Source organism: Oreochromis aureus, linkage group 6, assembly GCF_013358895.1.
Source record: "Oreochromis aureus strain Israel breed Guangdong linkage group 6, ZZ_aureus, whole genome shotgun sequence".
Taxonomy (NCBI): domain Eukaryota; kingdom Metazoa; phylum Chordata; class Actinopteri; order Cichliformes; family Cichlidae; genus Oreochromis; species Oreochromis aureus.
The window spans coordinates 31,003,538-31,021,357 of record NC_052947.1 but is presented as its reverse complement, the minus strand read 5'-3'; the positions used below and the strand labels follow the sequence as shown (position 1 = coordinate 31,021,357).

Below are 17,820 nucleotides of genomic sequence, written 5' to 3'. Positions count from 1 at the left end.
ATCCAGTGAGCATCGGTTCTCTGTGCAGAAATGTCTCATTGATGTCAGAAGATGGCCAGACTGCTTTGAAGAGCAGTAACTTGAAAAGCCACTTGTTAGAAGCAAGGTATGCAGAAGAGCATCTCTGATCACACAACACATTGAACCTAGAAGCAGATGGGCTACAGTAGCAGAAGACCACACTGGATCCCACTCCTGTCATCTAAGAACAGAAAACTGAGGCTACAGTTCACACAGCTTCACCAAAATTGGACAATAGAAAATTGGAAAAATGTTGCCTGGTCTGAGTCTCAAAGTCTGCTATGTCACTTGGATGACAGAGTCAGGATTTCTGTGTAAACAACATGAAACCCTGGATTCACCTTGCCTTCTATCAACCGTTCAATCTGGTGGTGGTGTAAAATGTTGTGGGGATATTTTCTTGGCACACTTTGGACGCCTTAATACCAAATGAGTGCTGTTTAAATCATTGATGCAACTGTGTCCATCCCTTTCAAACCACAGTGTACCAGTCTTCAGACTGCTTCCAACAGGAAAAACACACCATGTCACAGAGCTCAAATTATGTCAAACTGGTTTCTTGGGCATCATGATGAGTTCACTGCAGTCAAATGAGCACCACAGTCTCCAGAACTCAATCCAGTAGAGCGATGATCGGAAACAAAAGTTTCCAAAACCTCAGAGGAATGTTTCTTGGACCTTCGTGACTCTATGCCTGTACCTAATAAAGTGGCCACTTTCTTTTTGCTCCCAAACTCATGGTAATCCATTCAGTATTTTTTTAATCTGAGCTAAAGCAATGAAGCAAATGAAAGGCATTACTGCTGCACTATAAATATGACTTAAAAACTTGTCTCATCAAAATGTAAAGCTTCTGAATTTTTATTTTTCAATTTTCCAAGGTCCTTTTATACAGCCTGCAAACCAAAGCACAACATGATCACTTAGTCTCCCTCTTCTCTCAACATTCCCGATTAGAACCGGCAGCTGCTCTGACATACAATGGCCGACACGGGTGCAGCTGCTGTGCCCCCCCCTTCACTGGCATGCCCTCTGACCTTCAGCTAGAGCAGTATATATAGCTGAGGGAGATGAGCGGCAGGTCCCTGGCAGCCAAAATGAAGTCTGTGGTGTCTGTGTGCTGCTTGCTGTCTCTTCTGGCCTTGTCTGCTGCAGGTACGGTGGAGTGTTGAAGCTGGGATTTTGTCAAAATGTCTAAGTTTTGGAAAACCGCCTGATGGTTGTGTAATTCAAGCAGGCGTTATGTTTGAAATGGACCAGCTGATCCAATACATTTAGATGGCTGTAGGTATATTTCGCCTGTGTCTTTAAGCATGCGGGTTTTTGCACATCTTGCTGGAAATTGAAATGATAACGAACAACAAATGGAAAGTTTAAATATTTTTTAATAGTCTTTATTTATTATTATCATGATTTGAGCCAGGAAACTATAATGGGGTCACCGCTAACTGAATGCATTCTCAGGTTTGATTTTTAGGTGTGTACTATATGCTTCTGTGGTGCAGTGCAGAATTTTTGGTTGTGTAAGTGGAAATGTCAGGGCTGAGGTGTGACTCCAGCTGATGGAAACTGTCCTGCCTGCTGTTTATTCTCTGTGCCCTCCAGAGGAACACAGTGACAGCACTGACAGAGTAACTTGGACATACTCCAAAGAATCACATTCTCTTCTGCATCCAAAGTAAACGCAGTGATTGCAAATGCAAATACATATAATCTGCATTGACAGCACCGTGTGGTGCCCAAGTAAGGATTTAGGTTAGCTCATATTTTGCTTGCTCGCCTTACAGATATAGGCATGACACTTAATCAAACTTGTTGCGAAAGTTGTTTCAGAACGTTATACTTGTTTTTAATTGATTTCTTTACTAAAGTTGAGGCCAAGAACACCCTTGTCTGCCCTTGCATTGCTTCATTTTGGCCCCTACAAGCTGCTGTAGTCAGGTGTCACAAAGTCGTCATCAGATACTGTAGTCGCCAAAGCCGGGGATCAGTATATCTCTCTTTCAGGAATGCTCACATATTTGCGCTGTGTAAATAGTCACATACAGTGACTCACTCATCATAAAGTCATACATGAGCACAGACAGTCAGTACTTCATTTAATGTCTCAATAAAGCTTCACCACTCCCACTCTGCAGAGCTGCTAATCTGTCATTCCAGTCAGCGCTGTCCAGTCAGGATCTTCCTTCTAAAACAGGCACGAGAAGCTCGGCACAGGGAATATAAGACCTGAGCCGAGAAGCCCAACAGTTGGGCTGTTTAAAATTACATAACGGGGCATTAAAAGTCGAGGTGAATGAAAATAAACTGTGGAGATAGAGTTGCTAACAGAAAGCACGCTGTCTTTGGAGGGTTAAATGACTGTATTTAATTAACTGTTTAAAGATGATGTTAAATGATGTATTTAAGTACTTGTTAACTGCTAGTGGCCTTCTAGCATATAAGATGGCATTTGCCAGTGTCAGGAGTCGAATGAAGAAGAACAAAAGAAAAACGCACGTATCGACCCAAAATGTAACAGTCCTTCCATCCTGTATGCGAACACTTCTTTAACTGTGGTTGTTATGCTCAAAGTGCAATACATAGGTGCATGTCATTGATCTCACCACTGATGCTTTTATTGTTCTTGGTCTTTAAAAAGAGCTTTGTGCGGTTGCACGCTGTTGCAGGGGCTGCGTGTAATAGTGCAGCACAGATGCAGGCCTGCCTCATGAGAATCACATGGAGAAGAAGAGCGTCACACTTCCTGAAAATAGGAGTGGAATTATCCCTCCTTCTTTTCACCCTCTGACTCATTGTGTCACTATTTCTGTCTCAAAGATGTACCATCCAGCACCCAGGCACCTGTCCCACTCTATCCCCACAACACCACGGTCTGCCCAGGCTCCACTGCAGCAGCCGGCGGTGCAGGGATTAGGAGCACATTGCTCCTTGATTTTGATAGCTTTACAAACTGAATCATTAACTAATAAATTATTGTTTTTAATATACTAATATCAACAAAGATACAGAGCATGTCATGTTCACCTTTAGATTAGCACATTAGCTTGCTATGATTAACACAAAAGAAGCTTTATTTGTAAATCCCACATATTTTGTTCTGGACCAAAGGGATGAATGGGCCAGGGCCTGTATATAAATGATAGCCTGGTGGACAGTCGGAAGGGCCTTAAACCAATATTACTAAAGGCCAGCAGGAGGCAACTTCTCTGTTTGCAAAACGAAATCTGATTACACAGAAAAAAGACCCTACTGCTCACTGTATTCATGACCTCAGTAAGGCTCCAGTCATAAAGGCACCAAGACCAATCTCTATATTTGTGTGGCTAACCATCAGTATCCAAAGAAAAGACCTTTTGAGGAGTGGTTGCCAGAGATTGGTGAAAATTGCAAAACCTCCTTGCAATTGCTCTTGTCTGTAGCAGATTTCTGCAGTGAGCTGTAGTTTCCATGAAAGACACTGGCTTGTCTTGCAAACAAGTGGTAGTGAAACTGTGAAAAGCATAATACAAACTGGAAATGCAGACCATTTGCTTTCAAAGTAAAAGTTGAACCTTTTAAAACGTCTAGCCTATAGTACTAAGGCACAACTTTTACTTGAAGGTGAATATTCTCTATTTCAAGTTTGCATCGTGCTTATTGAAGTTTTGCTACCACTCAGCTAGTTAGTAGTAGGTGTTTGCAGACCAGCCAGCAGCCAAAGCAATCACAAGGAAGGTTTTTGAACAACACTTTGTTTGTGACTGGTTTCTGTACATTTTTCTCTATCAGATGGTCGCCAGCCGGTCTGTGAGACTAAGGCCAACTTTGCTGATGAGTTTATGGTCTGAAGTCTTTTTAATTTTTTCATGATGCTCACTTTTTATAATACAGCCCCATCTAGAGTAAAATAAATACAAAAACCGTATCTTTTAGCTCATAGCTACCCTGTACATCAAGCGTACATGAGTAGGTGATGCAACCATTGCTCGTCAAGCCTGGTTTCAGAAACTGAATCAAAATGATGAGTCTGAGGTTTCAGCAGAGGACTTCACAAACCCATGGGTATCATAAAAGTGGCTACATCCATCTAATGTGTACAGCAGACCAGCAGCAGACCCTTATTACCATTCTCACAGCTATGCTGTAAAAAAAATGCTATAAAAATGTGAAAAACACTTATTTGGGTTTTTCTAACTGTTTTTTGCATTGGAAAGCTGTGTCTCTGAAAGCACAGGGGATTATTTTCACACATACTATGTCTCATATATTTTTTTCCTTTCCCACTGGCACGTCATTCCCATTTTTAATTATGTTAACTTTAATTTAATTTGGCCACTGCTGGCAACTAGCACAGCAGAAAATGATCTCCCCGCTTGATGTGATCTTGAGACCAGCAGCTTCGAGAAAAGCGTGTGCATGAAGTTCAGACAGCATCGCTGCGGTGTTTGCAAGTTTAAAAACTACATGTAAATACCAGTTTCTTTAAACATGCACTTTCAGCAGTTAGTGTGATAAAGAGCCTTCCACTAAATTATCATATCAAGGGTTTGAAATAAATGTTTGGTACATACGCTTTGATAATTGATCAGATGACAAAAACAGTGGATATTTAATCTGTTTTATATTGCATAATTAGTGAATGATCTTTAAACACTGACCTTGGTGTGAAATGTCATTTAACTCTGGAAACCTTCATTCACTCACTAAACTCAGGATTGCAGCGCCTGCTGCTGTTCGTGTTACTATGCAGACAATGCTGTAACAACATGTCTATGGACAGCATCCAGACCTCCCCCAAGCTTGATCAGAATCTCTGAACCAAACACCCTCCTCACTTTTCCTCTCACTAATCCTCTCTCTTTGAGTCACTCAATTGCTGACACCTAGCGTGCACTTAAGTCTGGCCAAGATGTGTTTTATTAGCCTTGTTACACCCAAAATGCCAGAGTCTGGACAAGCATGACTTAGCCTCCTTCAGTAACAGCGAGGAAGCATCTTCGCATCCAAATGCTGTCTCTCTGATGCTAATCACGCTCCGAAAGTGTGCTAAAAGTCACTAGACTCTTCTGCTTCGAAAGGAATTGTTTGTAGGATTTTCTGTCTTTTTGTGTGTTAGAGCTGAGGATCGGACAGTGAAGCCAGTTAGTAGGTTGTGCATTAAAGCCATGTTTAGCGATGGACCAGTGAAACAAATCTGTTGTTTTCACTTGTATGAATGGATTGAGTTCCAGCACATAGTGTCCAAAACATTTTAAATTATAACCTTTATAGTTCATGCACAGTGAGGATCCTTTGGCATTAGAAACCTTCTCTGGTCGCAGATGCTGACAGCAGCTCAGTAGGTGATAAACTAATGAAGCTTCCAAGAGGTGATAAGCAGCATTATGAGAATAAAGTTGATGTGTGGTGTTTGATTCAAGGCCTTAAATTAGGGGAAAGAAACCATAAATCAAAGCTTAAAGTCCAAGTATACCTGATTAAGAGGGAGCTACTGGTTACTTTCACATCCACCTTTTAGACAGAAAGTAGCTGATAGCCACACTACTCTTTGCCCACAGACACAAAATGGAAAGGCATTCGGTGTTGTATCTGCATTGATACTAACCTGATAGTTTGGCTCACTCAGCATCTGGATTTTCTTTCATGAACTAATCTTGGATGTGGACACTGATTCAGAGGTTTGGAACTAGCCAATCCTGATACAGCAAAACAGAGAAAGAGTCCTGCGTTGTGGATTTTATGCTGTTGTTACAGTTTTTCCCCCAGCAGCCTTTTAATTTTCCAAAACAGGAACAGCGCAAGTGAAACAAGTTTGGGTAATATTGATTTAGTTTCTTTAAGTGTCCCAGTAAGCAGTGACAGTGAAACTGAAAGATAAAGCTTTAGACTGAGAGTCGAACCAAAGAAAGTTTATTGAGCAAAATAATTCATGCACTGGATTAAATCAGTAGAATTTTAATACATTTATGTTGGAAGTATTTTGTCTGTCCAACAATGTAAATGAAATGATCACAAATGACTTATCAGCGTAGGACAATCTAATAACCATGACAGCTGCCTGAGGCTATTAGTCTTCATCCATTACACTGACCCCATCGTGTAACATGAACCGTAGACATGTATTTAACTCCCTCACATCACACGTTGTACCACTGTGCATTCCTCCTCACACGCAGTTATAATTAAACAGAGGTCGTGGCCTTGTGCTCTTTGGTCACTCTGGTTGTGAAGCGTATCTAATGCACATGTATGTAGTGTAATGTAGAGGGAGAAGCATGTTTATAGGTATGATTGTTTAGAAGCCACGGTAACTGTAGAACAATGCTGATGTCTGTTTGCCTGAATGGGTGCGAGCTACTTGGTGTAGTCTCTGCTAATAATGTCATATTGACCTGTGAGAAACATTTAAACCATTTTATCATCAATCACTGAACAAATCTTTGGCCTTTAAAGTTAAGAAAACATTATTTAGTGGGAAAAGGCGATGTGAAGAATATGGGTTAAACAGCATGTTTCTTGGTCTCGTCTACAGTTGCAAATAATCCTTATGTTTTTTCATACTGGGTCTTGGTGCAGCAAATAAAGAAGAAAATAAAGGAACTTATTATTCATTCAGTTTTGGCCAAAAATGTCATGTTAATTAAAAACACCACATCAGTAAAAAATTTGTACCTTCACATGAATTCATTTCTGTTTGGCGTCCTCTGCCACTGTCCAGTGTTTGTAGCCTTAAATAGTCCATTCCTTCATTCCACCACTCAAGGACCTGAAATCTGAGTCAGAAATCCAAGAGGTGATAAACATGTGTTCTGCTCTGTTCAAGCATCCTGACTGAATGCAGGTCGAACTCTGACGTAGCAAACTAGGTGACTTGTCTGTACATCTCTAATTGAAGTGACTTGCATAACAGTGATTATTGTCTATGAAATGTGAGGCATTTCATTGCATCTCTTTGAAGTCTGAGATGACAATGACTTCAAAAACAATCACTTCTCTTTCTTTACAAAATGTTGCTGTCATCAGAGATATATTTCAAAGGTTTGTGTCGTGATGAAAGGTAAACTTTTGTGAAATCATATTTCCCTCTCTTTTCAGATCTCCTGCCTGACTCCTCTGTCCAAGATGAGGAGCCTCGGATGCGTCTGAAGCTCCAGCGGCCAGAGGGAGGCCTCTTTTCCTGTGGTTGTGACACATCAGAGGAGCATTCCAGCCAGAGCTCCTCCAACGACACCCCAGCCCCAGAGAGGGCCGTGTGCCATCCCTGCAAAGCCCCATCAGCTGCAGATGCTGAAAAAGACCCATCCTCCTCAGAGGATAAGGAGGAAGAGGAAGCACCTCAAGATGATTCTTCGACTGAGGTGGTAGCAAGTGAAGAAGAAGATGAAGAAGAAGTGACATCAGATGAAGAAGCTGAGGAGACAGTAGATGATCCACCTATTCCTGAAGACGAGGAGGAGACTTTGGCTGTGGCTGAGGAAGGTGAGGAAGAAGCCAAAAACGAAATATCCCAGGAGGAAGAAGAAGTGATTGAACCTAAGGATACTGATGGAGAAAAAGCGGTTAAAGAGACTGAGGAATCAGAAGATGAAGACGTACAGGAAGAAACAGAGGAAGCTTCTGTAAAAATGAAAACTGTGGAAACAGTCCTGCAAGATGATACAGATGTGGAGGATGCAGCTGAGAGGGAGGCGGTCGAAGTGACCGAATCAGAATCAAAAGAAGAACCAGTGGTGGTTCCTGAAACCAACCCTGAGTCTGAAGAAACGGAGCCAGAACTGATAGAAGAACCAAAAACAGCATCAGAAGATAGTTTAGAGACTGAACCTGAACCAGAGGTCATTGCAGAATCTCCGGCTGGAGTGGTTTTAGAAAAGCAACAAGAGCCAGGAGTCACTCCACAGGTTCACCCAGAAGCTGTTACACAGGAGATAACACCACAGTCGGTTGAGGAAGCAGGAGTGCAGGATGTAAGTGAGGAAATTACAGTAGAGGCAGTGGAGGAGGTGACTCCAGAGGAGCCTTCACAGTCTAAATCCAAAGGTACAAAAACATGATGTCCCTTAGATTTGTATATCAGATGTATATGCTCAGCTTTTATATAAAATCTATTTGCTTGAGGGTTTTTTTGGAGAAGAGCAAAGTGACTTGTATGTTTTTGCTGAAACCAGAGCTAAATGTCTTGTCTTCATTCTGACCTGCAAGTACACTTGGAGGGATCGTGTTACAGAAAATCTGTCCCCATCCAGCTGGTGCTTCTGTGATTAAGGAAGCATGTCATTATCTGGTATCCGTGTGTTGACACCTACTATAAAAGAGGAAGGCAAAGTCCTAAAGGGATTCCAATCTCTTACTCTGATCCCACTTCATTAATTTGTTCATTCATCATGTTTAGTGGGGTGTATGCTGTCCTTTTTTTTAAATCATAAATGAAAAAGACCTGTTTCTTTGCCTGCTTGTAAATATTAGATAAAGCAAGCATAAAACAAACATTATTTATGGTTTTAGTTAGTGGACCTTATGGGTGATATTAGGGAGATTAGTTTTTATATAACCAGTGTAGCTATATCTGTTTTCAGTCTTTGTGCTAAGCTGATCTTCTAGTCATTTCATAGCTGTAGCTTTTTAGCTTTCAGACCTAAAACTGTATGTATGGTGACTGTAAGCATTGTGGTACCATCTATTGGTTTGTGGAGCGGTATTTTGAAGTTTTATGGCCTCCATGTGACTTTTATGTCTACTCTGGTGCCAGTTTCTCAAGTGAAATCATGCACACAATAGTTGGGAGTTGTTGAAGGCACATTTTCTGTTTCCGCTTTGTTGTTGAAAGTCAGAGAGTAGTTGGTGAGAGTTTTTGCAGATTTTGGTGTCTTCCCTGCAAACTAACTGAAATTAGATTTTTTTTTCCCACCGGTCAGGGAATATATAAATTATTACCACATGACCGATGGTTGCCAGATGGTCTGACTGGGGCCTTATTCACTTGACCTTACAGGGTCACACTTCCAAAATGGCATACAAGTTACCCTCACATGGTTAGCAGCCACATGACTGCAAAACCGAAATATTCCACAGACTCTGCGGGTCAGAGTCAGAGTCAGTCAGATAATTACATTAAAACTGCTTTAAAAGTTTCTGGTGACAACCACCTGTCAATCTAAGCTTCCGGTTACTAAACTTTAAGTCTTCATACTGTTCATAAGGTTAAAGCTGAAGGCCTGTGAGTGAATCTCACCTCTGGTCTCTCTCCTGTTGTCCTACTGCAACAAAGGCTAAAAAGCCCAAAAAATATATTTGAAAAATGTAAAAGTGAAAAAAATCCTCCCTTTTACTTTTTTATGAAGGGGTAAATTATCTACAAGACTAACGTTTTTAACCCATTGTAAACACGTTCATTTTACTGTGAGTTGGCCTCTTTTAACATCTGCTCACTGCTCACTTTTGGAGGCAGACTCAAGTGGCCACTTAAGGACCTGCCATATTTGGCACTTGTGCTCTGGCTTCATTTTTCAGCCTTAGAGTCGCTTAGTATGACATGCCTACTGATTTTCTCATCTAGCTTCTGACAAGAAAGAAATAAAAATTAAAAAATGAGTCCCTTAATTTAAAGAACGCCTCACTGGAACATTTCGTGCTTGCCCTTTGGAAACGTTCGGTGGAGCACCCAGAAAAGAATCTATTGATAAATGAAAACAACCCAAGCTTTGAGAACATGAAAGGATTTTTTTTTTTTTTTTTACAAATGCTGTAATGTGCAATTTGCTTATTAGGCAGCTTATTGGTCTGTCGCAACTTTAATAAAGACATTGTGTTTTGTGTATATAAAATGTGCCTTATGACATAAATTCTGTTTGGTAATGAGATATTTGTGTAACTGGGCATTTAACTGAGACAGGTCATGAAATGACAGCAAAGGTCTATGGTATCCGGCTTCTCTCTTTCTTTTGTGCACATGCCAAATCCCCAGAATATGACACTGTGTGTAGTTAAAGAGGAATCAGAAACAACCTCTGGTACAGAAATAAACAGCCAGGAGTAGCTGTGGAAAGGAATAGACAGATAGATATATAACAGCATGACACAACAATTTAGGACATTTTACATTGAGTCCACGTTTATTTTCCCACCATGTCAGCAGTTGTTTTGTGTGCGCAACAGCAAAAATATACAGTATATTTTTCACAGATAAAATTCGATGACTTACTGTCATTGTGTGCCTGTTTTTCCATGTTAATTGTCATGTGTTAACCTAAACAGTTGGTTCTTCCAATTTAAATGCACAGAAGGAGAGAGATTAAGCGTGGCACCGAGGAACCGTTCCCACATTGAGGATACGCTGCGACTGGCGTCTGCTGAACCCTCAGCAGAGTTCTCAGGTAAGGAACGAACAGCGGCGGTTAAGAATCTCCCTCTTTAAAACTCCCATAAAACACATCCTCTCAATAAAAAGCTAGTTCTTCAGTGAGCACATTTGCTACGCTGCACTGTTTCAAATATCTTTCAGACTTTTGCTGCAGAAATGATGCCTGGAGTTATGTACTGAAAAAATGCAGGAGAATGTTTACAGCTACTTTGTCAGTGGAAAAGAAAAACAGATGCTTTTGCATGCAAATGAAAGGAAGTTTGAAACAATTTTGGAGGGTTTTTTTCTGCAGAAACTATTCTGAAAATTGCTTCCCGATGTCTGGGTCCTGAGGCCTTTATGTGAGCATGTGTGTATGCAGACGTGTCTTAAGGGAAGGTGATTAATCAGTGAAAATGCCTAACTCTGTCCCCGGCACAAAAAGCCCCTCTGTTCTGTTGAGCTAGATTGTTTTGTTGCGGTGAGGCCAAAGAGCTGAGCAAAGCCAGCCCCTAATCACCTCAGATCCATTCAGTAAACTTTAAGAAGCCGATTCATCACATGCAGCAGAAGCAATTGGTGTCGTCAGTAATGGTAGTAAGAGCATTCGTAGTGCTCTTTTACATCACCATCCCAACAGTCCAGTTTGTCTTTGCTTTACTCCCCTCCAGGTGCCGTGAAGACGCTGTTGAACATCTACCACAAGGCCGTCAAGCCAGTAGAGCAAGCCTTCAAGTACAATGAGCTCAGGCAGCATGAAGTCACAGGTGATTTAGCTTCCTGTGGAGTTTAACTGCACTTACCAAACGGTTTGTCTGTACAGTCACAAACAGGTTTTACAGGTCCACATTAGCAACATGGGAAGAAACTGTTGGACCTGATCTCTTCACGTCTATTTTTAACTTCAGCAGCGGCTTCTTGTGTTATAAAGTTCAATCTTAATTGCAGAGCATTAGAAATCACGATTTCAAATGCTTCCCTGTCACAGAAATACTGTTGCTGTGAATGTCAGTCAGAAGCCAAAGTTCTGGCAACTAATCAAAAGAAACACAAACACACACGACACGCATGTATTAATACTGCAGATACGACTTCAACAAATTCCTTTTCCAGCCGTTTACTGTGGTGTGTAAAACCACAGCAGCACACCCTACCCACATTCCTTTATCAGTTCACATGTACACAGTGCCTGGTTTAATGAAATGGAACAGCACAGAAACCCTGAAGTACAAATAAAGTCATAATTAAAAATGAATATGAAGCCAAGACGTGACATTATTCAAACCAGGCACACAGAGAAGCACAATAAGGACTCTGTCTGCTGAAATGTGGGCCAGGCGCACTGCAACTTTGTTCCATAGCACTTCAGGGCATGAAGTATTATTTATGCTAAGGAGCAGGATCAAGACTTCACACTGTGCCATGTAATTCTGGGACACCTTGTGGTCCAGAATGGAAGTACACAATTACAGTCAATTCAATGGTAGTTTCATTTATTATTGTTATTATTGTTTTTAACATGGGCGAGTATATATCACAAAGTGTACCATTAAAGTCCTTTATATTAAGAGATTCTATGCTTTGTTTTCTAAGTTTATATTCTGAGGGGAGAATAAATGTGCTTTGAATTAAATGTCCCCATTCATTTTGGTATTTCCTTTGTCCAACGGGAGGTTTTAATTTAAAGCCAAGGATGCCACAAAAGAATAATCAGAGGGATTTACCAAAACTTTAAGTGGGCACCTTCAAAACTTTCTAGCATTCTTGAAAGTCTTTGCTGACCTGTGTTGCTCTGAATTAAAGTGTCAGGGGTGCATACCCACTGTATACTGACAAACCAAACAACCAGTGTGTGGTGTGGTGACATAAGCAGGAGTGATGGCTGCAGCTGTGGATTGACTGTTAACTCTTTCCCCCAAAAAGAGGACATTTGGTGACCTTTCATGTACCCTTAATGATGAGTTTTGGCACTTCAACATATATCAGTGAAGATGCGGTTTGACGACCATTACAATAGGTTTTTTCAAAGGGTGACGCTAGCAAGCTGTAAGGGCAGAGGTCACCCTCAGTGGCTTCTGATGCACAGCCAGTCATTTTGTTCTGGAAGCAAGCCTGAAATATGACAGAAACCAGGATTAGCTCTAGTAAGCACTCGAGGAGGTAAAGATGTTTATAAAAAACAGTAGTTAAACAGTAGTATAGTTTACCTTTTTTCTAAAAAAAATGGTTTGATATGTTTAATGACTTCTTTGTCTATGGCTTTGTTCCTTTTTTCTTCATCCTTCTTTTTTATGCTTGCCTCTCGCCTCTGTCAGTGCGCCCCAGGGTGGCTGTGGCTACAATGTAGCTTGCCATCACCAGTGTGTGAATGTGTGTGTGAATGGGTGGATGACTGGGTGTGTAAAGCGCTTTGGGGTCCTTAGGGACTAGTAAAGCGCTATATAAATACAGGCCATTTACCATTTACCATTTTTTTATGTCTGGCTCTCACATACTCAGAGGGCGAGGTCACATCCAAGCCCATGGTTTTGTTTCTGGGACCCTGGAGCGTTGGCAAGTCCTCTATGATCAACTATCTGCTGGGTCTTCACGGCACCCCCCAGGAACTCTACACAGGTTCATACAGATAAAGCATGATTGTTAGTTTGTCAGCTTCATCTTGACTTGTAGCTATAATGTAACAGTGTAAATAAACAGAATAGTATTAATAGTAATAATAATAGCTTGATGCATGCTCAATAATCCAGGTGAGGAAATCCCAGAAAGTGGATTATGTTCTCCTGGATGCGATGTTTTCAGTGGGACGAGTGTTTCAACACGTCCTCAGACTATATAACATATTATATATTATTTCATTATTAAGGAAGGTTCATTGCCACTTGGGGCCATATGACACACATAAAACAACCCTGAATATCTGCCAAAAGTTTTATCCCTTCTTTCAAAAGTGTTAAAAACACATTTGTCTAGAAACATTTTACAAACAAGGCTCAAAGTTTAGTTAAGCATTTAAACGATAGTTTATTTTTACAGTCGTTAAACATTAGACAAGCATTTCGTTTTAGTACTAAAATTATATGTTGGAGTTATTTGGCATTAACAAATTCACAATTAAGTCCTTATTACAAGTTAATTAAGCAAATTAATAAAGCATTTCCTTTTCCATCATTCCAACAGGTGCTGAACCCACTACCTCTGAGTACACTGTCATAATGCACGGCGAGAAGTTTCGGAGCATAGAGGGCATCGTCATGGCGGCAGATAGCTCGAGGCCTTTCTCGCCTCTAGAGAAGTTCGGCCAGAACTTTCTGGAGCGACTGGTCGGCATTGAGATGCCACACAAGCTGCTGGAGAGGGTCACCATAGTCGACACACCGGGCATCATTGAAAACCGAAAGCAGCAGGAAAGAGGTGATGGTCACATTTTCTTCTATCAGTGCAGCAGTTGATGAAATATTTAATGTTTTTGTTCTAATGCTCTAATTAGACATGTGAAATTTAACTGCAGGCTGCTATTACTGGGGTGACCCACTACAATGACATTTCCACACTGGTTTATAGAGAGAGTTGTGAGAGTGGATTAAATCAGTATACAGCACTATCAGATATCTACACACTGATAGGCTAGTAGTTTATTAAACCTATATTCTTTGCTAGTTATTTGTTTTTTATGATGTTTTTTTTAAACTAAGCCTTTTACATAAAACAAAGAATAGTTGTTAATAAAAAGCATGTTGATTGTTTATCTTCTGGATGCAATGAGAGGTTTCCTTGAAGCTTTCTGACTCTAAAACACATGACATAAATTGTCCTCTTCTTCCTTCAGGATACCCATACAATGAGGTGTGCCAGTGGTTCATTGATCGGGCTGATCTCATCTTCCTGGTCTTTGATCCTACTAAACTGGATGTGGGAGGTGAGCTGGAGATGCTCTTTCGGCAGATGAAGGGCCGCGAATCACAGATCCGCCTCATCCTCAACAAGGCAGACAGCCTCTCGACCCAGGACCTGATGAGGGTCTACGGAGCTCTGTTCTGGAGCATGGCACCGCTCATCAATGTCACCGAACCCCCTCGTGTGTACGTCAGCTCTTTCTGGCCTCACGCCTATGCTCCAGACACCAGCCGGGAGCTGTTTATGAAGGAGGAGATCTCACTGCTGGAGGACCTCAACCAGGTGCAACTTCTACAGCAGTTTTTGTTGACTTATTAGTTTAATAAGCAGGATTAAACTGGAGTTAGCTTTCAGGTGGATGCTGGAGTAGAAGTGGGGGCTTTTGAAACACTGTAAGCAAAAAGTAGCAGCAAATCTTTTAAGTGAGTATGTGGCAGCACAGATGCAAAAGAATTACCGAAATACAGCTTAAACCAGTGTGATTACAGAGAGGAGGTTGTGTTTTACTGAGAGCAGTACATATGTCATATTAAGTGGAGAAGTAGTGGACTGAAGTTGGGTATGAGCTTTCAGGCTTTTTCAGAAGTCTGCTCGTTGGTTCAGCACCACTGGACTTCATAATGGTATCATTGCAATCAACGCACACTTTCGTGCTAGTATTCTATAATTCATTGTTTCGTTTGGTCCTTTTATCTGTTTTGTATCACCCACTCTGTCTCATTTCTCTTCCTCCTCCCTTGCAGGTGATTGAAAATCAGATGGAGAACAAGATTGCATTCATTCGGCAGCACGCCATCCGTGTGCGCATCCACACTCTGCTGGTGGATCGCTACCTCCAGACCTACTACGATAAGCTGGGCTGGTTTGGTGACCCCCATGAGGTGTTCCAAGACATTGTCAATGACCCTGACAAGTATTACATCTTCAAGTCCATTCTGGCTAAGACCAATGTCAGCAAATTCGACCTGCCAGACAAGGAGGCCTACCAGGACTTCTTCGGGGTCAACCCGATTTCCAACTTCAAGCAGCTCTCCTATCACTGCAGCTGGACTGGAGGATGCCTGCTGGAGAAGCTCGAGAAAGCCATTTCACACGAGCTCCCGGCTCTGCTCAGCAGCGTTAGCAAGAGGACAGATGCACCCGCCCCTGCGAAAGCTGCACCAACACCGCCGCCCCCCCTCCCTGGTACCTGTGAGGGCCCTGCGTGTGAGGAGAAGCCCAAAAACCGCTGGAGGAGACAGTGAGATGGAGGAGAAGGGTGCAGGAGGAGGCAGATGGTAGCTGGGAAGACTGAGAAATGACACGGGAAATGTACCACGAACTAGAGAAACTGGAAGACCCAAATCAGAAAGTACTTAAGTTTATTTATTAGTGCTTGTTTGTGTCTTTATGATGTAACAAGCAGACAGAATATTTAACCATGTGGTTTTCATTTATCTAATCGCTCGGCAATAACGGCTCTCTGGAATGAATTTAATACATAACAAAACAAGAATTACAACATTTTTGCACATACCTTTTTAACCGCAGTTTCAATTTGAAGTATAAATAACAACACGTATGCCCATCTTTCTATCGGAAGCCACTGCTGTCTACAAGATGTGCCATCTGCCTCCATCATGACAGGCTTGTATAATCTCACAAGATATCTGAATGAAATCTGAGAGACATTCTATCTCACAGCTTTCAAGTTTGTATATTATTTATTGGCTCTGCTTTTCATCAGAGAAAATTCGCTGGCAGTGACTCTACTCTTCCAGCGATATTAAACGCTGCGAGTCTCGCGTCTTTTGTGTGCAATGTCTGAAAATTCAATGAGATCTGCTGTGCTGTGTTTTTATGGCCTTTACTCAGCTAGCCACCAGGTTAAATGTCCTAAAACCAGAATAAGTTTATATTAGTACAATGGAAGAGGGAATGGTGCTCCTGGTGTAATTCCACTACCCTACTGTAAACTGTACTGGACTCTGTATTTTACTATACAATGTTCATTATACAAACTGTTTTTATTTGAACATCTCTGGTGATTTTCTGTTTATCCAATGCAAAAAAAACCCATAATAACACGTGGCCTTTTCAGCCATCCAAACTGATACTAGTGTTACCTCAACAACGGCTGCAGACCACATGGGCATTTCCTTTAAAGTGTAATCTTCTTCTCATTCTTTTAGGCCTGTTTCTCATTGTCATTGTTTTGTGTGATTTCTTTTGAGTAAACACCAAAAATCAGGAATCGTGCCTGTTTCCTTTGTGAGCCTTCAAAGACATTACCGACGAAATCTCTCCCACTGAAACGATTTATAATTCATATCATTTGGTTGTTCAGCTGCAAAATTTAGAAGGCTTTGGGAATACACAAGGTAAAAGCATCAGTTCTCGCAACATGCTGTTTTGGACTGGACGTACTGTGAGTCGAGAGGAAGAAACTGCAGTCAGACTTATTCACATATATCCATACAGATACATGCTTTATGGATCCGAGGCACAGCGGAACGTGTAACAGCTGAGTGAGCTCACAGCAGCCCAAATCACAGCAAAATAGAAACGCTATGCTTTTTTAGAAGAGGCTGGTTAATTATCCTTTGCAGTGAGTGATGACAGACACCAGGTGGCGCTTCCATTCAATGTGTTAATTGAGTTCAAAGCGCTGCATGGTGAAAAGAAAGCAATAGGTTGGATGTATTTTTAGAAGCTGCGCGTTTTTTGCAGTTTGTTTAACAGCTACACAAACTTGGTATAGACAAATCTTTCCGCTTGCTGATGGTTTGTCAGCAGCTTATCGTTTTATATAGGCTCACATTTATTTAAAGGAGTGCATTTTTCATTCATCAAAAGTTTGTGTGTGCGTGAGTATAATTATATATCTGTGTGAAGTGATTTGGATGGATCCCACTACAATCGCGTGCCAGACAATGCTACACAGTCAGCAGAGAAGTGTGCAGGAACTCAAGCAACATGAGATGAGTTCATAGTTGTAGGACAAAAGTCTGACAATGTAGGACAGAGTCTGACACTCTGTAAATACGGGAAATGGGGGCCTACACAATTAGCGCGGCTTTTCTAAATCACCGCCCACATCGCAGATCTGTTCAGTGATGAATGAAATTAAACAAAGAGGCAATTCAGGCAATTCAAGCAACAGTGTCTCGCTGCTTCAAAAGCACACAATGAAACATTGAAACTGAGCTAAACAATCAATGCTCTAGCCCACTTAGAAACTACTTTAAATAAGTGACTTGACAACACACTCCAAACAAACTCATCTTTAGTGTATATGATGGCATACAAGCAACATTTCACGTTGCTTGTCGTTCATTCACTTATTTTTTGCCTTTCTTTTATTCCAGACTGTTTGGACACTGGGAAATAAGTCACTGTACATGTTTACTTGTGATTCAGTGTATTTTATCACTATTTGTCTAAATTAGATCAAATAAATGATTTTTCGTCCTGGGCGCCTGAGTGTGATTGTACCAACATGACATTGCTACCATACTAATGTAAAGAAAGCATGCTTATCATGTTTAATATGTTAGTTTAAGTTGGCTCATTCACTCTAAATGGTAAGGGATATGGAATATTTA

At 41.1% G+C, this 17,820-nt stretch overlaps 1 protein-coding gene across 2 annotated transcripts; it reads left to right on the top strand.

Annotated features, from left to right (window-relative positions):
• Positions 1 to 1,112: 1,112 nt before the first annotated feature.
• Positions 1,113 to 16,469, top strand: LOC116310610 (sarcalumenin-like). Of its 2 annotated transcripts, none has more exons than XM_031727476.2 (8): positions 1,113 to 1,176; positions 7,099 to 8,043; positions 10,287 to 10,376; positions 11,014 to 11,109; positions 12,842 to 12,958; positions 13,520 to 13,753; positions 14,169 to 14,518; positions 14,980 to 16,469. In XM_031727476.2, the coding sequence occupies exons 1-8, from the start codon at positions 1,119 to 1,121 to the stop codon at positions 15,478 to 15,480; spliced, it is 2,391 nt and encodes a 796-aa protein (XP_031583336.1). In that variant the 5' UTR covers positions 1,113 to 1,118; the 3' UTR covers positions 15,481 to 16,469. The 2 variants fall into 2 exon arrangements, with proteins under 2 accessions (XP_031583336.1, XP_031583335.1); XM_031727475.2 differs by having other exon boundaries at positions 10,284 to 10,376.
• The last annotated feature ends 1,351 nt before the right edge of the window (positions 16,470 to 17,820 follow it).

What these genes read in the sequence shown, in the direction of transcription:
- LOC116310610 (XM_031727475.2), top strand. Translation starts at nt 1,119, where the DNA reads ATGAAGTCTGTGGTGTCTGTGTGCTGCTTGCTGTCTCTTCTGGCCTTG. An exon ending in ACCCTCAGCAGAGTTCTCAG is followed by an intron (nt 10,377 to 11,013) that starts GTAAGGAACGAA and finishes ACTCCCCTCCAG; the next exon opens with GTGCCGTGAAGACGCTGTTG. An exon ending in CAGGCAGCATGAAGTCACAG is followed by an intron (nt 11,110 to 12,841) that starts GTGATTTAGCTT and finishes TCACATACTCAG; the next exon opens with AGGGCGAGGTCACATCCAAG.